Source organism: Pieris rapae, chromosome 8, assembly GCF_905147795.1.
Source record: "Pieris rapae chromosome 8, ilPieRapa1.1, whole genome shotgun sequence".
In the NCBI taxonomy this organism is placed as follows: Eukaryota; Metazoa; Arthropoda; class Insecta; order Lepidoptera; family Pieridae; genus Pieris; species Pieris rapae.
In genome coordinates, this window is record NC_059516.1 from 6296491 (window position 1) to 6321504 (window position 25014).

Sequence of the window (25014 nt, forward strand, 5' to 3'; positions counted from 1 at the left end):
GTGCACTGACGTGCAGTTGAAAAACTCGTCCTATTTTTTATTACAAGAATAAATGGTACCTCTGTTCTAGATGTGCTTAACAAACTTTTTATCTTTTTATATGAGTTAATGTTAGCCGTAAAAGATTCGTTCTACTAATAAATGTAAAGGACAGATTCACCGATGGTGAAAATGTATACAAATTTGTTTTTTATTGACGTCCGTTTCTTTCTTTCCAGCAACTCAAAGATGAACTGGGTGAAGTGGTGGCCGAGCTGGAGGCCCTCGATGGGCAGGAGGAGTGCAAGCAGAACAGTAAGGCCAAACAGATGAGCATAGGCAGAAAGAAATTTAATATGGATCCAAAGAAAGGTGAATATAACTGATTTAAAACTACATTGATGTCAGAGTACTCGCATTGTTAGACAATGTCTTGACAAGTTTTATAAACATGTAATAGAACAAAGAAGTATTTATTATTTTTAATTTCGATGATATTAATATAAAAACATACTTTTAATCTAAAGTATCTCGTGAAAATAACATTACTTGGGGCTAGTATTAACACATATTCGGCCTTGTTTATCTGAAGTTTAAATGAAAGATAGATTACTAAGGGATTGTTTCACAATGTATGGATATAGTGGTACTATATCCATACTTATTACTGCTACATACATATAATATGTAGCTATGCAACACAAATTATTTGGAAGATAAAAGGTCCGAATAAGAAACTTCGCGATCCATGACGAATAGCGCTATCTGATAGTCGTGAAACGCAACAAACACTAGTTTATCCTACTAATAAGTAATAAATAGCTTATTTGGAACTTATCCGGATATTGTGAAACTGATCCTAAATGTATTAGTTCAAAAATATAATATCGAACACACCTACCGCCTTACAATAGATATAAAATTAAACGTAACAGTATATTCAGTTCACTTGTATAAATAAGGACTATTACATAAAATTATGAATATTAAATATCAAAATTTAAATTCCATTTACATACGTGTTACAATTGTACGCAATATTACGTAATATGTAAAATTATTCGACCGCACGTTTTAGAAACTGATAACTAGGTACGAGTTTCAGGTTAGGTTTCCTTCATTAAGTTGGCCATAATTGATTTTATATTAGAAAGTGTGCTTAGTGCTAAATATGATAATATTATTAATGACAGCTAAACACTCGCCAACACAAATATTTAATAAAAAATAAGGAGTAGAGATTCCATTGTTTGTTTGCATTGAAATGGCTTAGAAACTACTGAGCCGCCTGAAATTCTTTCACCATTAGATTCCTACATTATACTTGACATGCCATAAATATTTTTGAAGAAGTCCGTATGAAAACTTCGACAATTACATCCAAGATATGAAATAAATTCAAATTAATATCATAAGACTGACTATAATATATTTAATAAAATAAATATTCAGCCAAGCGTATATTTACTCGTATTTTTCACTTAATTCCTGTGTTTATTATATATCATATAAAAATATGTATGCGGTATTGGTCTCTAAAGACCAAACCATGTCAAATTAAAAGTCACTTCAAGATAATCCAATCTTGTAAAAAACTTTTAACTTCATTCAAGTATTGTAGGGTAGTCTAGTTTTTATATAAAATATAACCTACCTGCGATACTCGACGACAGAAGCAGATACGCTTTTTATTATGATTCGGTAATTGGATTTTCATTATACGCGTTTATATAAATAACTCTTGCTTCTTTTTTCTAGTTGTTTGCTGGTTTAGGTATTAATACGATTGTAGAGTTGTTAGGTACTTACGTTACTTCCTCATTTTTTATTTAACATGTTCTTAATTCAAACCAGTAATTTCTGTGGTCACCTTTAAAACAGTAGTTTAGGAATGCAGTAATACAGATACAGTTTTTTTTAATTCTATGCATTGTAGAGGAATTTAAATGATGATATTTAATAATTGTGTGTCAGCAATTGAAACGGGTGCTTATTTTCTCACGGTTGTCTTGCGAAACTGCATTGTTGACACAGACCGCCGGTTATTCATTTTACACTCATCTATATGAACAATGATTTATGAGAATACATAGTTTCTAAACCACTCGACGTCAAAGGAAAACGGAAAATGACAATATATTGCCTTGTAATTTTAATCGATACAGAAATAATTAGTTTACATAACCTGTTTTGGAGTTCCGCAATGTGTATTAAAAATATATTTTTCCCTTATTTGTTTTGGACTAGCTTCTGACGTAATTTCGTTTACCTGACGACGACAGACAGGTTATTCCTTGATTAAAGTGTATTATTCATAAGACTGAATAATCAAGAATCTTTGGACTTATGAGAAGCAGGTTTTACTAGGGCTTAATCTAATAAGTTTGTGCCCTTAACATACATAGAAACAGTTCACAACTTCTCAGGTCCTGGGTTGCGGTTATTTTAACGCACTCATTCGTTGTGTAACTATGACATATGTTTATATACTTAAAAGAAAAACTCACAGAAGCTGTAAAATTACGTTTTATCGTGATACAAAAAATCAACATCAAACGCGACATTATAATTTGTCTCGGTACAGAGTAAAAACGTCAGCTATTCACAGCTCATTTATTTTACTGGTATTCTTAATAGTCCGATAAATTGTTTTAATGGTCTGTGTACAGAAATTACTACGCAATTGCAGTGTAATACTAACTCTAATCATGGTCACATTTGTCATAGTTAATATTGCAAGGCTAATAAAATCAGTGCTTGCGGAGCTTCAATTTATGCGAAATCATCAGTCGCTACTCGTTAGCGAATGCTATCTTTGCTAGCAGCTTTTTTTAAGACAATTTATTATCCTGCAATTTTCAATTATTCATAGTCCAAGATTGTATGATAGCATAAAAATTAATTACAATGTCCTTAGTATAACACGAGTGCACTACCACTTACAAGTGTCGTCATATATGTATCTTTTTTCTGTAAAAAGTGGTTGGTAAAGATTTAAACACGTTCAGCTTAGTTCTTGGCTCCAAATTGGGCATTAAATGCCCTTGCTGCACTTTTACATATAAAATCCTAATACTTATATGTATCTGTACATATTTGGACAACTTGGACATCTTATAGTTATTTATATTGACACCATACCACATAACATAGTGTATTACTCAATCATAGAAGTGTAATGCTGTAAGGGAGTTTATTTATATGTAACAAAAAACCCGTCAAGAATTTACGATTAAAATAACGTTTTTCAAGTGCGCATAAAAACAAGGAATGATCCTATAAAAATGATTTTATAGAGTACTTTTAGCAAATCTTGGAATGTGAAAGCCTATTAGGGGTGTGGGTGTGACGTCAGAGGGTAGGCAGTAAGGAATGACGATAGTGGCGACAACGGACTAAAAGTTATTGATATAGTTTTCCGATATACTATGTAACACCATACAGGGAAATCATATATGATAACAAAATTGTCACAAAACTGACCAAAAATTTTAATTAAATTTTGCACTAAATGTTTATTATCTTTGAGCCAATTTATATTTTATTTCACAGCTAGCAATTAGTTGCGGAAAAACCAATTTAAGAGCAATACGTATCTTTTAAATTAATATATTTTTATACTGATATAGATCTTGTTATAAAGAGAACTTTGACTATCTCGTTTTTCAATTATGCCAAAAAGCCTACTCGTAGACGGCGTGGTTGAGCTTTGACGATGTTCCGTGCCTTGTGAACGGTCTGAATTACGCAAATGTTTTTAAAGTGGAATAGCTAGAGTAGGTAGATTTTTAATCTCCTAATGTAAGAATAACATCTGTTATCGTAATTATGGTAGGCCAGAAATAGATACAAAAAATATTTATCTATATACTTGTTATCTCTTTTGGTTACAGAAGATAATCAAACAATGTTTGGTTTACTTTACATTTAATACAGCGTCATTATGTACATATGTACATAGAAACCTCAAAAACCAAGCGGAGCTCATTTTGCACTCGACTTCATCCAAGCAATTTCGTACTCGAGTTTTTCATGCTGGCAGGTTAATGAAACTGTAATGAAACTTACAGGTATAGAGTATTTGTACGAGAATGGATTGCTACAAAGGACACCAGAGGACGTGGCGCAATTTCTACATAAAGGCGAAGGCCTGAGTAAAACCGCAATAGGCGATTACCTAGGCGAGCGATCCGATTTCAATGAGGCAGTGCTGAGAGCATTCGTCGAGCTACACGACTTCACAGACTTGATACTAGTTCAAGCGTTAAGGTACATTATCTAGTATCAATATTAATCGATCGTAATGTTTTGTTTGAGTTTTTACCGGATTGTGTGGGCTTTTTTATAAGCTGTTTTTGATTCTACTATATTCTTTGCTATGATTAGTGACTTTTTCTTGCGAGTTTGCTACCTAATCAGGTTTTAGTTTTGAAGGCACATAACTGTCTATATCTGTAATCAGGATTGCCTACAAGGATTACTATTTTTTTTTTCTTGACCATTTGGAGGTGAACAGGAGTAGATAAAATTTCATAAATTAATTTGTAAATTCGTCTGTTCACCGTAGTTAAGGGAACGTAAAGATTACAATAATCAACACTATCTCTTAAATTTCAGGCAATTCCTATGGAGTTTTCGTCTTCCTGGCGAAGCGCAGAAGATTGATCGTATGATGGAAAGTTTTGCACAGCGGTATTGTCAGCTGAACCCCGATATATTCACGAACGCAGATACATGTTATGTACTCAGCTTTGCGATTATTATGTTGAATACGTCCCTACATAACCCGAGCGTGAAAGACAAGCCTTTGCCGGAACAATTTGTTGCCATGAATCGAGGGATCAATAATGGGGGTGATTTACCTCAGGAGTTGCTCTTGGTGAGTAAAATCATGATTTAGACGACAGAAAACTGTAGGTACCTTTTTGGTCGTCTAAAACACTACTAAATATATATGTATGTATATGTATGAATATATACTATATGGATTACTGTTTATGACCAAGAATATTAAAAAATCATTCATACTTTTCATAGAAAATTTTACAAGTTATATGTCCTAAAACATTTACTTTAAAATAAATTATGTACCGTTTAAACACCCTTGCATGTTAATAGTACATGACAAATGTAGGCGACATTATTCTAACTCGTTTATAATATTAGCCTACTTTCGTGGTAACAGAATTACATACATTTTTCAACCTGTCAGATTAAACGGAATAAAAAATGTTAGTAGGTAGTGTTTTTTGAAATTCTTAGCATTAGAAACTTATACAATGTGTCAGTAGAACCTTAAATGCATCAATATACAATGTTTAGTTCGTTCTGAATACTTTCAAACAAATTAGGGTCAATGTTGTTACCTACACCAATATAAAGTATATTATAAATACATTTCAACTTATCAGCCCTATAACTATACGTAGGTTCTAAAAAATCTATGGCTTTTCATCAGCAAAATTTTTACTTAAGGGGAGAAAATATGATGTTCGTCGCTCCATATACACCCTGAGTGTTTTTAAGGCAGTTCTAGCACGCACCCACACTGTGAGAACCTGCTGCCCTCCGAAGTATTTCCGAACCAATTCGAGTTTTTAAGCGCACCAATTCTTAAAATTTTGCGACCAGCCCAGCCAGCCCTCTATGTGAGATTCTATGGGCGGCGAGGATTACTTAATATCAGATGAGCCTCCTACTCGTATTCCCCTGAAAATACTGAAAAAAACTAGTGTATACGGGTGTAAATCAGAGTCGAGGCTTGGTGTTGAATGGGATTTTAACACTTGGAAGTTATACATACTTAGAATAAGTTTCTTCTAAGCTTGGCTGTTCTTCTCAGACACACACAAGACCCATTAGGAAGATTATTTTTCTCCTTCTGTCTTTATGGATTAGTGTTAAGACCTGATGTTAAATGATACCTCAAGCCAGAGTGCTCGCGATTGCATTGCCAACGAAATTAAAATACGGTTTGCATAAGCATGCATGTTTTCCATAATTATTTATATTTTCCAAACGAATTGGAGATCTCCAGAGTATATGCGGTAAACACATGACATTTTGCGCGTGGAACGGTTTTTCTCATTTTGTAAGGACAAAATAAGGATAAAGTTTAATATTGTAATTTTACCTTGTACGTATTTGGCTTTTTTAATTAATCTATTGATCTATAAAAAGGGAAAACCACCATAGATTGTTTATCAAAAAGATTTGCTAGTGTTCCAACACTATGTTCAATAGTGTACAGTGTAAAAATAAAGATATAAGCCCTTTCTTGTTACTATAGGTCAAAAGTATGTGTACCACTTTTTTTTTCAAATCGTTTAACGTGCATTAGGCGTGCATAATAAATGCGTTGCGTGTCTTAAAAAGTTAAATAAATCCTATTACACTCCTTTATTTATGTGCAAGAATTATAAAATTGCTTTAGTTTAAAGACAATTATATTAAAATATACATTATACACACACAAGTAGGCCTCTTGACGTTCACCATAGACGGCGGTGGGCAATCACATAACGAAAAACACAACACACAATCAAGAAACTTGTGTCTAATAGGAAATAATTTGATAATATTTTACCTTAACTAAATTTCGTTAATAAGTGTTAGTAGTATATAAAGTAGAAATAACATAAAATGTAACTTACAAGATTGTCAATAAAGGCTATATTTATTAATTTAAAGTGGTTCCTTATAAATACATATCCATATTTATAAAAGGATACTTTATCTGTGACATGCAAACTGTTACTTAATGTATACACTCACTTAATCGCTCACTGACGTAAATGGCACATTATAAAGTAAATAAATGATATTTGATGTCAATATAATGGCCTCTTATCGCCTCTTTGAGCAATGCCTGATAATAGTTGCATTTGACGGACCGGTTGAGTAAGTCGTATTTATCAATTTCAATTTGTATCTATTAAATATATATCGTGGTATTGTGGAATGTGTTTTTGTTTTATGCGCTTGGTATGATTAACTATTTATTACATTATACTATCGCCGAACATTACTTATCATGATACAATGCATCGTTTATTTTACAAACTCATACTTTTTAATAAAACTTGAGTTTTTTACCGGTAAGCGAATAAGAGTTTCTGTACACAGAGCAGTCTAAAAGTATGTCAAAAGTCAGCAACATTTGATTTTTTTTTAATTCATGTTGGTAATATAATGTACACTTAAAACGTCAAAAAAGAAATTTAATGTATTTAAATGCTTCTAATTTTACATTTACTGCCAGTTCTCAAATCAAGGGCGTAGAACGCAAGAGAAAAGCTGGCAATACTATGCTACTCTTTTTTGTTTTCTAAATATTTTTAAATTGGCTTGCGTTAATTAGTTGGTATATTTTTTTTATTATTAAATATTTATTTATTTTATTAGTAACAACTGTTATTTAAGACAGCTGTCATTTATTTTCAGTCCTTATACGAGTCGATAAAGACGGAGCCATTCAAGATTCCAGAGGACGACGGCAATGATCTTATGCATACCTTCTTCAATCCGGACAAGGAGGGGTGGCTTTGGAAACAAGGGGGCCGGTGAGAGAAATTATATTATCACATTTCCTAATAAGCTAGGAATACTGTTTGAAGATAATTGTGCATTTACCCTTGAAAACGGCATTATGGTATGAAGGGAATGAAGGGGATTTTATGTGCACAGACTATTCTTAAGCCCCTACTGATGCACTTGACACTGCATAAATAAATAAATTCTGCTATTTACCTTACGATTGTCAAAATAGATAAATCATACACGAAAATTATTACTTAAAATTTTAACTATATCACGAACATAGTAATTAAAATCGGTAATTATGATTCGATATTAATGAGTAAAGATAACTCAGCTTCATTGATAACAAAAATATAAAATTTTGAATAAAAAAACTATAGATAATTTTAAGAAACACAAAATTTTCTAGTAACGTAAACATTGTATATTAGTACAAAGATAAGTGAGATTAAGATAGTGTTTAGGCTCTGTATTATGCCAGTTATTATCAGCTGTATCAAATTATTATTCTGTTATGTTAGCGACTAGAAACTTCTTTAAATTTACTCCTTATATTTTCTTCTCTTCACATTAATGAATTACATTTAGTGGTAAGAACTCTGGAAAAGAAATTTATTAGACATACAAGTCACAGTTTCTTATCCTAAGGGCCTGTTTCACAATGTATGGATAAAGTGCCAAATAGCTATGCAACACATAAATTATTCGAAAGATAAAAGTTCCAAATAAGATACTTCGAATTCCATGACGTATGACAGTCGTGAAACGCAAAAATACTATTTATCCTACCAATAAGTAACAAATAGCTTATTTGGAACTTATCCGGACATTGTGAAACAGGCCCTAAGTCTCTCTTTTAATATTTAAACTAAACATTTTTTTTGTATTATAATGGATTTTTTTTTTACAATTTCAGGTATAAATCATGGAAGAGACGATGGTTTATTCTAAACGACAACTGCTTATATTACTTCGAGTACACCACGGATAAGGAGCCTAGAGGAATCATCCCATTAGAAAATATATCTGTAAGTTAACGTCATAATTATTCACTGATTTATAAGACAAAAGCTCGTTTATTTATTAAATTAATTTTAGATTTTTTACAACAATAATATTAATTAAGGGTTCCTGTAAAACTTGAGTTCGTAATACATAAATCTATTATAGTCTCGTAAAAGTGTATTTTCTTGCGCATATGTATGGATTATTAAATACATTTTTGAAGAACCGTATATGAATTCGTATGCGTGACATTTGAATTGGTCTTACGTGCTATTACGTACGTACGTACGTACCTATCGAGCGTCTAAGTGCGGAAACAGAGTCCACATACCATACCATCTAAATTGGTTTTTCGGTCTTTAAAATGTAACATTGGAAGTTTTCTAGTTACATCAGGCATGTTCATAATGCAATTTAATCCAAGATATGATAATATCTTTGGCCCTTTTAAGTATTTTTATTCTCAGTTTTAATTACTCACAACGCAGAGAACGCGTATTGGCGCATTTGGTGAACACATTGTTGAATTATCACATGCATCGTTTAATGTCCGCAATTTTATTACATATCTTTACGGCGATAGAGATAAAGATAAAGAGAGATAATAGTATTGGGAACAAAGATTTTTTTCGTGATATGTGAGATTAAGACACTAACACTTTGTAGGTTAATTATGTGCCAAATAAAAAACAAGGATTTTTTACTATCATATTTTTATGATTGTATAGAATATCAATTTATCAGGTTTATGGTATATTTATATATATATCCTTAAAAATTCCTCAAGTCTCATTTTATTTGTAATTTTAGTCAACATTATCTTGAAGTGTTTATTATTAGGTTACAAACTTTTTTATATATAATAGGAAGCAAACCAGCCTGCGGGACGTCCAAAAAGGGCAGTCATCGCAGCCCATAGACACCCATTTTTATTGGGTGTTTTGCCTGCCTTTAAGCAAGGATAGGGTCGTATCTCTCAGGGAAGACCCTCACTGGTAGTCGATTCCACATTTCGCTAGTTCGCAAAAGAAAATGCCTATTATTTTCTCGTATTAGTATTTTATTAACGTTAATCTCCCTGTTAATCTAAAAATTTTCAGTTTCATTTCACAAAATTTTTCTATAACCGGTATAATTAACTGAGATAAGATACATGCATACATTGCAAATCAACATAGTAATCTAATGTTGATACCAAATCAGTTCCCGACAATTTGTACGTAAACTTTCTATGCGATGCTTTCCAACGAATTCATAACGTATCATTATCGGTTACACGCCATTGTTTTGTGTCCTTACAATTTATGTAACGAACCGTTAATCAAAACCGGATATTCTATTAATACTAACTTATAAATGTGTAAAATTTAAACAAAAGTAATTTTTATATTATATACATTGACTCAACGTTATATACATGTTATAAATAGAACACAGATTGTTATATACATATAATAATTAATTATACGGCTCCTGGCCAAAAGTCTCGATTTTATGTTTATACGAATAATGTGTTATCTTTAGTGGCATATTTTTTTGTATTAGGTCCGTCCAGCAAGTGATCGTCAACGGCCGCATTGTTTAGAGTTGTACGCGAGCGGCGGCGCGGACCTCATTAAGGCGTGCAAGACTGATTCAGAAGGAAAGGTCGTAGAGGGAAAACATACAGTATATAGGTTGGTTTTCTTGTTTATATCGCTATGGATTTCGTACGATTTATGTTTTTATTTAATGTTAGAGAACTGTACAGTTGTCAAGATTGAACTTCAAAACAAACATCTTTATACATAACTTGTAGAGAAATCTAAATATACTAACATAAATTTACAAAAGAAGCAATGGCCTATACAGTGTATAACCCTTTATCGTGGTCCAGATTTCTGTTTTCTTCACATTTTTTCTTATCATCATGTCTTAAGTCGGTGCTGCCTTTTGGTTTTGTTGTCTTTGTCAGAATGTTTTCGTTCCCTATACGAGCAAGTATAAATATAATTATTCGCTGCTTCTTGATGTGATATAAAGCATGTTCTATTAGTTGCAGTTTCTAGCAAACATTTTGTAAATTTAAATCTTGGTGATTTAAAAGAGTGACAAAGATTTTATTGTCAATTTCTCTCCCCCGTTTTTCGCCCATAATTGCTGGCAGTAAATATAAATCTAGACGGTTTTTTTATTTACATAACTGTATATTCCATCCCCTATACAAATAATGTTATGATTATATGCGTTTTATAAATAATCTAATATATAATTAATAATAAACAATTTTATTTCAGAATGTCTGCCTCAACGGTGGAGGAAAGAGACGAATGGATAGAATGTTTACGTCGTTCAATTAGCCACAACCCATTCTACGATATGTTGGCGCAGAGGAAGAAGAAAGCGCAACACAGTGTGCACTCGGCACATTAGCAACGGATGTGTACGTAAAGGACTCCAAATATCTGATTTATTTGTACCAAACTAGAAATTATCAGAGTAATTTTGTTTAAATGTTTTGAATGTTATTATTTTAGTAAAGCGACGCGATTTCGCTAATAAGAGAAGTTCGAGGTTTCGTTTGAATATTTACTTCGGACATACAAAATTAGACGTTATGTTTAGCTCAAAATGTCACAATTATCTGAAACATTATTTTTCGTTTAATGCGTGATGTCTGGTATAGAGGGCGTTAAATTAAATATTGGTATTAGACTTTGTATGAAGTGCTTATAGATAGATCGTGCCATCCATAAAATTAAGTCTGAGTTTGAAAAATCTTCTTTATTAGGAAATTATTTTGTAGTACTAACAAGTATATATAGCAAGAATAAATAGCATAAGCTGTGTGGTGTATACTACGTGAATAAATTATCAGCCCACTGAAGTATTTCCAGAGAGGAGCGTACCAATTTTTAAAAGGCGGGCAACGCACTCGCGAACTCTCTGGTATTAACACTTAATATCAGGTGAGGCCTTACCCTACATTTGCGTTTTTTTATCCCGAAAAAAAAAGTAATTTAACGTCATTATGTAAATTGAGACCTGTTTTGAAGGCTAAGAAAAACAGTAGATAATTGTTATCAAGGGGTTATAGATGGCACTATCTATAGAGGCCTAAGTATTTCGCGAGAGCGTCTGAATATTATATGTGAATATAGATGTTATTTTATTTTTAAGCTAATGTAGCGATATTCGGTGTACGAGTCAAACGTCCAATACGGAAATCAATGGCGCAATTTTGGTTAAACAAAACTGTGTCACAATTATGTAACACGATATACAATGAAAAATAATCATGGACCTAATATGAAGGGACTTAATATCATAGGTTTTGATTCCAGCAAAACAATAATTTAAATAAATAAATATTAAATGGGCTTAAATGATGATGAATGACTCTCTCTTTTACATACGGGTTATATAATTTACCATTCGTAGTAAAATTCATAATCAAAAATCTATTTACGAATGGTTTTATGTAATCCGTTAGTACATATAGAAGGACATTAGATAATTTTATGTAGTTATTGAAATCGTAGTCGTCCAAATTTGATATGTTCTAATGAAATCAGACCACGTGGTCTAGCGATTGGATTTTAACATCACCTGAACGATCTTAAAAGTTTTTCTATGGAGACGATTCTGAAATCTAATTGAATTAGAAAGACGATTCTAAAATTTTGAATAGGGCCTTTTTATTTTTAATTTTTTTTTAATGAAACAATACTACTTTTTTAATTTTTTTTTATTTAAATTAGTTTAGATTGTATTTGTTTATTAATCATGAGTTTGGATTTGAAACTCATGATTTGCGAGTTCGATTCCTGGATAGTAAATGTTAGTTATTTAAAAACCATAATTTCGATTCAGTAAAAATGATACCCTATTCAAAGTACTTCCACAGTAACTTCTAGCGATGCCGAGGTCAATGTTGAGTTTTTTTATCGCGTGATTTACATATTAGCGCTACGAATATTGTAAAAACTAAACAGAAATTACATACAAAACCGATATCGCTATTCGAAGTTGCATAATACTGGCGCAGGTGGTGTTAAACTCTCGCTTTTACTGTCTTAGTAGAGAATACAGTATTTTTTTTTGGCTAGTGTATTAAAACAATAAATCACCCACTGTCTGTACATAAGACTACATATACCAAAACTTATCGTAATTGGCGGAGTAGATTTTAATTTACCTTGAAATATGGGTTCAGATTATGGGACTTTTAGACAAAAGGAAATTTTTCTAAGTGTTTTTTCGTGTATTTTTTTTTAAATCAGGACTATTGTTTAAGTCAGTGATGGTTTAAATATTGTTTTTGATAATACTATGGCCAATTTTAAAGTGTATTTTCTAAGACAGTAAACTAAATATAAGAAAGACTGAAGGAACTTAAATATAACACTGGAAAGCATACACACACAATATACTTTCTTTGTATGGCCTAATTTATTTTAGCTCACACACGGAAAGTTCACGAGAAATAAATGTACCTAATTCTCACATTTTCTGTATACTTTTTTATCTTCTTTCTAATTAGTTGATCATAATTTCTTGAACTTAATTTTTAACTATCTTCAACATCTTTTGACACAGGAAATTGAGTGTTCTTTCCAGTTTTATAAATGCTAAGAAATAGCGGTATTAATTACTCAAATTGAGAAAAAATCTTATAACGCAAGGATTATGGGTTTGCGCATAGAAGCTTCGCTTAGTCTGTCAATTGATTTAGTATATCATTAATTCTACGTTACCACGACAATAAATTTCCGAGAAACTGCCAAAACGGCCTAATTAGGGTTCATCTTAAATCCTAGATCTACAGTTTGGGAGCCGAGCACAAAAACTTAGGTAAAATTCGATTAATTAAATACATCGCCTTCTTTGGGTTTTTTTATCAGTGTTGCTTCTATAGCTAACTAATGTTCTTTAAGACAAGTATTGAGAATAGTCAATAAGTATTAATAATTACGATTTCATAGGTTTTTGGGCTCAGGTCCGCGATTTACCATTCAAGTTTCAACTTTAATCACATAGTTAGTTTCTCTATTGTAGGACTAACAGGGTATGAAATTTAGGTTAGAACATAATCGAACACATTTTCAAGATCACAGAATCACAGAAAATATCTTATTTAATACAATATTTTATGATTTATAGAAATCGCATTCAACAATTGTTATGGCAATTTCATTTGTAATTTTATTAATAATAGCCAATTTATTTTAAATCCGATACATTGTTTTTATTTATTCAAAACAATTTAATATATTAATTTATTATATATATCAATAATATCTTTATCTAAACCATACGCAAATGATTATTTGTACTACTCGTTATTTAGTTTTTGTCACGAAATCGTTCTGTTGGGATGGAATAGGATTTAACCAACTTGTAAATACTACGTGAAATTGTGTTGTCAAAATGGCGATACTATGCCCTTTCAACTTTTTCTATTCCGTGACTAAAACATTCAACATCAAAACCTTTATAGATAAAAAATAAAATTGCCTACACGGGTAATACGTATTTGTATATAGCGAGAACACGTCAATAAAATATGTATATTATTTGTGCGTTTATGTCGATAATTATGTAACTGCGCATATACTCGAGGCGATATATTCTAGAATTTACTAATCCATAAACCTATATAAATGTAAATATGGACTCTACACAAACCAATGATGGTTATCATAATTGTATATTGCGATTTTAATTTATTAAAGCAGACATCAGTTAAAATTCCCGGCAAATAAGTCAGTGTTTTCATACTAGAGCGCGCTATCACATCGTGCCGAGTGAAGTGCCGGGATGTACATGTATATCTCTTGAAATTAGTCACCAAGGGATATTTTGAATTACAACATTCCAATATTTATTGCTTTTAAATTTGGGGAGTCTAGAGTCCGCGTGTTTTAATGTATTTAGGAAATGGTGCCTATCGATCTGTTAGATGTAATTATCGTTAATGCTATGTAAATGGCCGCAATTAATTTATCTCTATTGTATATGACAATGGATACATGCATAATAAAGTGTTGTAAATAATTTTGTAAGAAAAGAAATACATTATTATCTTTATTTGTGGTGTTTTATTATCAGTCACTCCGCTGGCTTTAAAGAGTTTCTTGGACCCCGAATCAGAAACGTTCCGCCAATTAATAACTTTCAGCAGCAGCAGGCAGGTCCTCTTCCACTCGAACCAGTGGATCATAAAATTTTAAGAGGCATCTTAAAACTTTGCTGTAAATATATTTTAAAACGTTGTTATATACGTACGTTATATACGTAGTACTTAATTAGACAAGATACAAATATGTACTAATTTGCTAATGACACACGTTACTTAATACATCCAACGACAATAGTCGAGGAATTTGGCAAAGAAAAAAATTATTATCAATACTTAATATTTATAAGTTCCACAGTTTTCATCTTTCTGCTTTCGACTGTCATATATTACACCTAAAACAAAACTTGATAAATGACATGAATGATACTTATAATTAAAAGGAATGTTTTCAGCTATTATCCATTATTGAAAAATGTTCAGAGAAGTTGTTCGGACTAATAAACTGCTCCTCTGTTTCAATATCGGACGTTAAGGCAGAATGCAAAATACCATGTATCTTCGACGTCTGTCGTTCCACAACTGAGCGTTTTTCAAGCCGCGCTCCACCACTATGTGGAACCAGTTGCCCACTAAAGTATTTCCGAACTAATTCAAAGTAAAGAGCGTACCAATTCTTTAAAGACCGGCAACGAATTTGCGAGTCTTCTGGCTATGTGAGTGTCCATGGGCGGCGGTAACAATAAACATATGTACCTGCCCGTTTGCCTGCTACATAAAAAAAACTATCGATCCTTAATCAGAATTAATTTGGTAAAAACTATTTATTTATTTATTTATTTTTCCATTAAATTTTCCTATCTTAAAATTATGTTATCTATCTTAAATAAATAAATAAAAAAACTAAAGCACATACAAAACATTACCCACATTCTATTGAGGTGAGTGTCTTAAGCAGTTATATTTCAGCTCTGTCCGAGCGTGAAGTGCTTCCTTTTCCGTCGGTGAAACGTCGATTGCATAAATGTTGCTGAAATAATACACTGGAACAGTATTCACTTATTCTTGATGATCAATTATGTTAATGCACACATAAATAATACTGGAGCTAATTCTACAATTTTAATAATGACTGTATCCACTTCCTGATACTTAGAATTTCTATAAAACAATAGCACAGAGTATGTTGGAAGGGAAAACGCTCTTTCTGAATCCTTTATATTTTTAGGAATAGCAGAGTATTATCCTTATGTACTTCCCAATCTGAAAATATTGTTGGTTTGGAATTGAACTGGTCCGTTAAACATTTTTTACAGGCATATATATTATATTATATATCGTAAAAGTAGCGCAAAAAACCACTCTTAATATATTGCTATTAAAGAAACGATTCATTTAAAATTTGCCAACATAAATCTATTTTTTAGAAAGAAACTCCACAATGCGGTTGGCTAATTATCTTCTAGTGTTACGGTTGACCTGTTTAATAACAGCTGTTATTTTTAAACGGTACTTGTGGTATATAATTATTGCATTCTTGGAAAATTTTGCAGGGTAGAAAGTACTTCAAGGAAGATAAAAGCAAACTTGGGATTTATTATGTTCGAAGAAGAGAAACGGGCACATACATAATATTTTATATTAGATTGACATTGAATATTTTTGCTTATTGCTTCTCTGTCTAGGGTCAAATATAATAAGATGGCCAGAGTTATTGGAAGTGTTTTTATAGTAAAAGTATGCGCTTTCCCCCAATGAAAAAATCAGGCTAAGCAACGTGCCGACACTAATATCATAAACTGGCTTGAAACTACTGATCGAAAGTACTTTACCAATAAAAAGCTATACTATTCTTGACTAACACAGGCATGTCGTGTATGAATATGATTTATATTTGTGATTTCTCATTTTCTGGCAAACAAAGTGAAGGTAGTTAATAATAATAATAAGGACCGTTAAATAATAAAAATAAGAATACTATGACCGAACATATGCGATTTCTTAGATAAAAATATTCTCTTCAGGATTTATGTGCGGCGATATAGGAGGTACTCGATTGTGAGGAAGTTGCACAGTTTTGGTTTGGCAGTTCTTATATCATTTACTCGTGTATGGTGTCTTAAACATTTCGTAAGTATTTGTTTGTCATCATTTAACAGCTGTGATGTTTGAGAGCATAAATAAAATAAAATCCTTCCCTTAGCTACATTCAAAAGCAGTTTAGGTGCGTCCATGGGCGACAAGTTAACGAATGCTAATAGAATCTCACCTCGAATGTCGTGACATGTTTAGCTAACTATATGTTGCTAATTCTAGAACATATAGGCACATGCAAATATGCATAAAGTATTGGCGCACACGAGATCATATTCAAAATTATTTTCCTAAAACACATAATTATTTAAATAATTTTAAGATTAATTTAGAATGGGCATATTTTTGTTAATATAGTTTAATCTCATATTGAAACTCTTCCCGGAGACATACTAAATTGAACATTATAATCTAGCTTAGCAAAGTTAATAATTAATAAGTAATTTAAGTCGCAGACGATTTAGTCCTGATTTCAGATAACGCAAAGACGCTTTAAACTATGCTGCAACAGCTGACAAAAGGCACGACAGTTGGGTTTTCTAACAAACAAATCTAAAACGAATATAATGACGAACACAGAAACTATTTCCATATAGATAGGCGGAGATAATATCGAATATGTAGATCACTACGTATATTTAGAACAAATAATATCATTTTTGAATAAACAGATCTTGAAATAGAAAGAAGAGTGTCTGGCGCCTGGGGTGAAGAAGAAGATTAACTTTTATTTATGTTTTAGAATTAAGTTTTCTATGTAACTTAAATAAGTGTTAGTATATTATACTGTAATTATTTATAAATAGAAATATAAGCTAAAACATCTGTACAGGTAAAAAGTAATAAAAGTCCGGTCTGTGTTACAAGAAATGACATAATTGTATTTATACTCACACGGTTAGGAGATAGCGTGATAAATAATGGTATTAATTGTTCAGTCAATTTCCCATAACAAATTATTTACACAGAAAAGGTTAACATCAAGGTCTCTAATTATAATATGAACTAAGATTTTACTTCTCACCTTTAGGCTACTTTCTAGGACAAGTTTGTCTTACGACGTACCGACCTTGAGCTTCCGGATTTAATAGAAAGAAAGAAAGAAATAACTTTATTAGACACTTGTAAGTATTGCGAGTATTCTATTGATTTTTATTCACATGTATGTGTATTATATGTACTCATATTTTTTTTCTATATTATATGTTCTAAAACAATTGTGTATGCTTCAAATACAAGGAAATATGACTTTACAAATTTAAAACACATTCACATCAATTATATTGAATCATAAAAAAATCTATCAAGGGATAAAATTGAACAAACGACCACAAAAAATAAAATAAACATATATGTAATAAATTCTACATATCATATCACAAAACTATGCTTGTCAGTGCTAAATATATTTCCTTGTTTCAATCATTGCTGAATTTATTGTTATTTTTTTACAAAGTATTAAAAAGTTGTTTTTATAATACATGCGTAACTGAAACATTGTAATAACTTCCATATCATTAGCACATTATTAGGTCATTTACATAACTTGTCGAGTTCAGTACATCTTTTTGCTTAGTCAATGGACGGAGTGATTTAATCTTAATTATAGCACCAATGCATTACTGCTTTTCATTTCGCTTATTTCAGACTTAAAAGGCTTTTAGTTAAGTTAGTAATATCCTATTAGAAATAAATTCCATTACTTAACATGTCTTTTAATATTTATTGACCTAGCTTTTGGCTATACTCTAAAATAAAGTACTCATATAGGAGATCATAATTCAAATATCAAACAATAATTAGAAGATTTTTGCCTTGGATTGTCTATAGGGGAGCGCGGGGCTGGTACTAACAATTTTTGCATTATGATTTATATTTTCGTTGATAATAGACTTTTTCATTTTATTTTTTATTGTAAACATGCTTTGGTTATTCAGCTATGATATTAATAAAAAAAATCATCAGATACGTAAGTGGTTCCAGAAAGAGAGCCATGAAAACCAAAAAAGTCATTTGTTAATATATACCCCGCACGTGGGGCAAATATTAACGGAGCTGGGGTAAGTATTAACGTAAGGGGCGATTAATAACAGACACTAAAATTTTATCAAATACTCAAATAAAATGTCACTGACATTAATGAAAATGTTTTATTGCCTTTAATGGTAAACAAATTAGTACTTTTTATGATAGGAACTGAAAGAATTTAACAAATTATTTTAATCTACACACTTAAAAATAATCATTGCAACAGTTTCATTAATTTTAAGCCTTAAAAACATAGTTTAAACTTAATGTTTAAAAATTACTTAATTTTTTTAGGTTCAACAATCTTTCAGTTTCTAAATAGTGTAGAAAAAAATAGTATTATCTTATAAATCTGTTACAAACATTTTTTTTAATAGTTTAAATATAATAATTAAATAAAAGTCACATAAACTTTTTAGTATCAACAGTCTTAAAGAATCTCAATGAGTTAAACAATAAAGTATTTTAAATCTACTTCGAAAAATGAATGAACATTAGGTCGGTTGAAGGATGTTGCTCTGCTTAAGCTGGCCGCCTCAGGGCTCCGAATAGGCAAGGATGCGCTGCGCTTCACAAAACCAGCAAACCGATCTCTGCCAGCCTTTCCGTCTCTTTTCCAAGATTCTGGAATATTTATCTATCTTGTGTCGAATGGCAAGCTAATTTTTTGACATCGTCTGGTAGCAATCCAAATTAGATAGGTATTAGAACATTTTACTAAATATTCAGCTATCATTGTTTCTTGCTCAGAATTGAAAACTAGACGGTTTTTTTATAACCCACTTCGACAGAAGTTCCCTCCTTTTTGTTCTTTACGTATTTAAACAGTGCTACGTTACGATAACATATTCAGTAGCAGCATTTATATTTCTATATTTCCTGTTTTTTACCAGAACTGTTTCAGCTGCCAGCTCAAATACTTTTTGAAACATAGACCCCCCTTGTACTCTTCATTTTGTAATTTCTCATTCTATAAAAAAAACATACTTATTGGAAAAACACTCGTTATTATAACATGTTAATACTGACCCCACTCAATTTGTTAATTTTAGCCCCCAGGTCACTTTTTATATTTAATCAATTACAGAAAATAAACTAATCAAAATAATTACAAACAAGTATAATAGTCTTATAATCAATAAAATACAATTCCATTTAGGATTGAATTCGATTAAATTTAGCGTAAAAATAAATCTTAAATCAATTTATTACGAAGTACGAAAAGTTTGTTTACCTGTCAATTCGAGGTGATTACGCATAACTATCACTATTGTCGGCCGATCGATAAGTGACAAGTTAGGACATATTCGGCTGTGTATATAGTTACTCTAAACCTAGCCTCATTTTTTTATCACTTCACGTTTGGTGGGAATAAGCTTGTTAATTCTTACCCCCGTTAAAACCAGCCCCGCTCTCCCCTACTATGCTGAATGATATGAAATGATACATCTACTCTCTTAATTAGGTAGGATTAGGTTTTGTCTTTTACGATAACTGAAACAGATGCTTTGTTAAGTAATATAACGACAAGATAATCATAGATTAGTTTGTAATCCACAAATCGCATTTGCATTTATATAAACCCTGTAAATAATCTATTTATTTATACTAAATGTAATTAAAGGAAAATCTATACTCATGTTGCGTAATTTTGCTCTTTAAATATACGCACATACATATAGCACAATCGAGGTTTTTACATACTAACCTTGAAAAATGTATTAGCAGGAAATAAATTTCCTAAAAGTAATTATAGCAATACAGGAATTTACACTACTAATTATGCGAACCTAGATCCGATTTTTTAAAATAAACGATTCTTCGGTCCTTTTTTGTAATCTACGTTTTTATTAAATATATTCTCTCTACCACAATTTATATACAGTTTTGATATCGAAATAACATACGTAACCTAGGCACTTACAAAGTGAAATTAAATTGGCTTCCATATACCGGCTTCACTTAGAAGACTATCCATTGTATGGAGCAAGCTACGTTTTAAAACCAGTTTGATATGCGGTTTATATGCGCATCAATATTTTATAGAAACTAGAGAATGTTACAAATGCGGCTTTGATTTAAATTTATTTACATATTTTATGAGGTCTTCCCCACACTTTCCGAAGGACAAAAGTATTATTTTCATGAGTATACTTATTTTTCTTCTCTTTTCTTTTCGTAGACTATGAGTAGTAATAGATTTTATTAATCAATTAGAAGTGATTTTCTTGTAACAAATGATATTTAACTCGTTTATTAATATATATATATTATAATTAGCTGAACTTAACTTATAATTTTATGAAAGTGATACAAAGAATTCAAAATAAATATTTACTGACCGAATTGCAATACTCAACGTAACATTGCTTAATTGTTTATTATGTAATATAATATATGTAATATAATAATGTTGTTATATTATCCTTAGTTTACACAAAATAAATTTCTGAACGCACACAATATTTGGCAACCAACGTGGAATCTTTTTTCAATGTTGGCATTATTCTACTTATATAAAACTAAAATACGCCATTATCGTCAACTCAAATTCTTTTATTTTAAAGCGTTCATCAATTTGAGCTGGACAGTTTTCCTAAAACCCATGAACATTTTGTAAGGTCGGAGATAAATACCACAAATCAAAAATCATGAAAATCCGTCTAGCCGTTAATAACTATTATTATTATTATTATATAAGTTATTCGAACAAACCCGACATCTTTTTATGTTATGATAACATGACAAAGTTATCTTCATTGATTTTTAATTTTATCTTAAGCTAGCTTTTAATTTTTTAGTTTTGACAAAACTAAATACTTATCCACATTCAAATGTCAAAACTAAACTAAATTATATAAGTGCAGACTTCTCGCATTTGTGCTAATATTGAAGTAATTTGCATAATAATGTATAAGACCTGGTTTGGTGAGTCACTTCTCAGTTAATATACGTAAGTTAAATTGTATATGTATTTGATAAAAATAATTCAATAACACTAAACCAAACGTTATAATATAAGTCAATGTTAATACGTATTATAGGATAGTTTTATTCAATATAAAGAGAGGGGTAATATGATACCTAGCCAGAGGTACAGAATTCTAAATACCCGCAAAAAAATGTTGTTATATTTATAATGCATGGAAATTACGGATGGTAAAACTTTGTGTAAAGCAGTATGGGTGTAGAGTTGGTATAGGTTGGTTGCCAGTCCCCACAGCAGGATGTAATTTTTGTGCAACAATAGAGAAGGGTTTTCTTTCAACTTTCCTTTTTCGTTGCTGCTTTTTTAGCATTTAGAAGGCACCTAATAGTCTCTATGTATGTTAATATAATGCTTAACAACTATTTATCGCCAATACATTATAGACAATACGAAGTGCGTTTGATTGGTCACTTTCTAATTAAATTTCTCTAACTCTAATTAATTTAAAGGTCACATTATAATATCAATTATGATACTTTCACAATTGCCATCGCTTAACAAAAAGGTCGATGACCGAGAATGTTCTTTTGTGTACTCTTAGGTAACTGGCCATTTCGTTATAACTCCACATACAACACGCAAACTTTATCGATTACAATATCTTAATATTACGCACAGCGCTCGCGAAACTGTTACAGCCAAAAGTATTTTGTGGGAAGCATTATAAGACTGCATGGCAGAAACATAATTATAAATTTCTCTATGCTTATCGCATCTTTTGTCGCATGGTCATGGGACAAATTTGTCGGGTCCTACTAAATCATTCACAAAAGTGGATTCCGGCTACCCAAAATACTTTCTTATACGGCATGGTCTGTGCATCATTTTTATCGGCATTATTGTCAGGCAATATAAGACTGTGGCAATGATGGCAGAAACATCATTATGAATGTCTCCATGCCAGTTTATTCACGCATAGCCACGGGACACATTCGTCAGGTCGTACTAAATTTTTGGCGAAAGCGGATTCCGGCTGACCAAAAATACTTTTTTTCACGGCAAGTTCTGTGCATCATTTTTATCTATCTTTTTTGTTATATATCAGATATTGTTACTATTGATTAAGAATAAATCTCAATAGATAAAATAACAAGTCGGTCTTGACTCATAAATTTCATTATATATCTCCCACTCGACAACTCAATCACTCTAAAGTCAGTAAATGTAGATTATTATTTTATTGAAGAACATACGATAATTAAAAATATATAGTCATTTACTGAAAACAATAGTTTATTGCGGTTCAATAAAATTGTCGGTTTTATGCTCCAAAGTAAATCACTTAGCTCTGTTATAAATTTGCTTGTTCTTTATTAATGTATTTACAGAAATTTTCCACCTTTTCATCGACCTTACTGTGTAAATTAGCTGAAAATAAAGCTACAAGGCAATGCATAATTATAGCGTGCTCTATGTTTGTTCTGACTATAAATAATTTAGAATATGCCTACGTTACAACGGTGTAGGTCGCGAATATTGCATGTGTTACAGCTCTACAATTTTCAGCTTATTAGGCTAGGCCATGATGCAAATGTTTAATAACCTTCTACGGTTTGAAATTAGAAAATACATAGGCCTACGAATAGGTTTGCTGGCAATGCTTTTAAAAAGTTCACTTTACTTGACGTCAAAATCCTTTGAAAATCACAACTTACAAAACTGTCTGGCTGTGATATCTAATTAATCAAATTATACCTATGTCGCGGATTCGTTTAGTATTAAATAAAAACTTAAGAATTAAGTGTAATTATTTTAAGTGCGTGGTTAGTAACATAATATAATACAGTGGTTGCCTGGAAGAAATCGCTCGAAAGCGATATGGCCGCCAGTTGCCCTCCTTTTCATTTAATTTATGTTCAATTTTTATATTGTAATGTAACGAAGTTAATAAATAAATAAATAAAAATAATAATATTGTGCATCTATTACGAGAGGTTTTCAATATATATGTTTTTTTATAAAATATCTCTGTTTGAAAAAAATTACTACGGAGGTAGCAAATCAATTACTTAAGAGCAACATTAGTTCATGTTCCTTGTGGTTGCGCGATGGTTAGCTGAGGTCAAACCAGGATAAACTTTCATGATCGAAGACGCCCGCATAGGACACAGTACATTGGTAGTGACTAAACATATAATTTAAAATGTTGAAAACATTTTCATCGTTGATTGTCGTGTTACTATTTGTATTATAGCAGACGAAATGCTATTAAAACACGATATCGAACCAAGCCCTCAATTTGCAAGAAATCATCATCTCGAACTAGGAAGGAATTGAAGGCTGTTTTATCCGCCGGATTAACAAGCGCTGTTTTCGCTTATGTAATTGTAATGATCGAATATCATCATAATAAGTTGCGTGAGAAAATACGCAAACAACGGTGTGGCGAACTCGGTAAAGTTATTTTGTTTTACCAAGATCAGAATTACGATAGCTGCCGTTTAAGAAGCTGGCCGAACGGGTGGAGCAACATTCATATTTACCGGACCAAACCCCAAGAAACTTCAGACAGTTTCCGCGGTTAATATCTCAGGGGTTTCAATTTAAAGTACGAGTAGCCGCCGAGGTACAGGATTTAAAAAATCCGGATCTAGGATTTAAAATCAGAAACATTATGTATGAAATTCAGGGGTTCAAACATTCTCTATGTTAGCTTAAGAAATAGGTTTACAAATAATATACACGTGAAAGGCAACTGCGTCAAATAAAATAACATTTAAAAAAAGATAATTGCGTCATGCTCGTTATCACTTCTTATTGAATACTTACGGGTCGGTAATGAAAATACGACCCGTATGTGAGAATTTGTAAAAATCTATTGTTCTATTCTGAATTTGAAAGGCGATTCAATTACAAAAATAGTAATTTGTATAAGCTAAACTGCCAAGAGTGTCTTTGGGCTTCGGTAGATACATTGATTGACTTAGTATAATAATAATAATCAAATAAAAAAAAATTCTATGGAAAATATCCTTAACTTCCATTTTAAAGGTTATTAGTAGTAACTTATAGCAACATGTTAGTGGTAATATTTTAGTCGCCTGTGGGTATTGACAGTTTCATGTATTAAAAAATAGAACAAAGATTTCTCTAGATTGTGTAAAGCGTTATTTTATCGATAAAAGAACGCTTTAAATAATAATTGACAATTACAAATCTTGCACAACACGGGCATTAAAGTGCCATCCTTGTGTCAGCAATTAGTAGTGACTAGTTATGGGCGACATAACAATAGGTAGCATTTTTACCATTTAATGGTTTCTTTTAGAAAACAACACCTAAACATTTATTGTTATATCTCAGGTTGGATTGTATGGAAGAA

General features: G+C 31.4%; 1 protein-coding gene across 4 annotated transcripts in view; it reads left to right on the forward strand.

Annotated features, from left to right (window-relative positions):
• LOC110992101 (cytohesin-1) overlaps positions 1 to 14592 on the forward strand; it is a 32841-nt gene extending 18249 nt beyond the window's left edge. For all 4 annotated transcript variants that reach the window (XM_022257783.2, XM_022257780.2, XM_022257781.2 and 1 more), the window contains 7 exons: positions 219 to 351; positions 4050 to 4248; positions 4597 to 4858; positions 7423 to 7541; positions 8435 to 8546; positions 10069 to 10199; positions 10800 to 14592. In XM_022257783.2, the coding sequence (XP_022113475.1) occupies positions 219 to 351; positions 4050 to 4248; positions 4597 to 4858; positions 7423 to 7541; positions 8435 to 8546; positions 10069 to 10199; positions 10800 to 10935 (1092 nt within the window). In that variant the 3' untranslated portion in view covers positions 10936 to 14592. The remainder of the gene's footprint in view (positions 1 to 218; positions 352 to 4049; positions 4249 to 4596; positions 4859 to 7422; positions 7542 to 8434; positions 8547 to 10068; positions 10200 to 10799) is intronic.
• The last annotated feature ends 10422 nt before the right edge of the window (positions 14593 to 25014 follow it).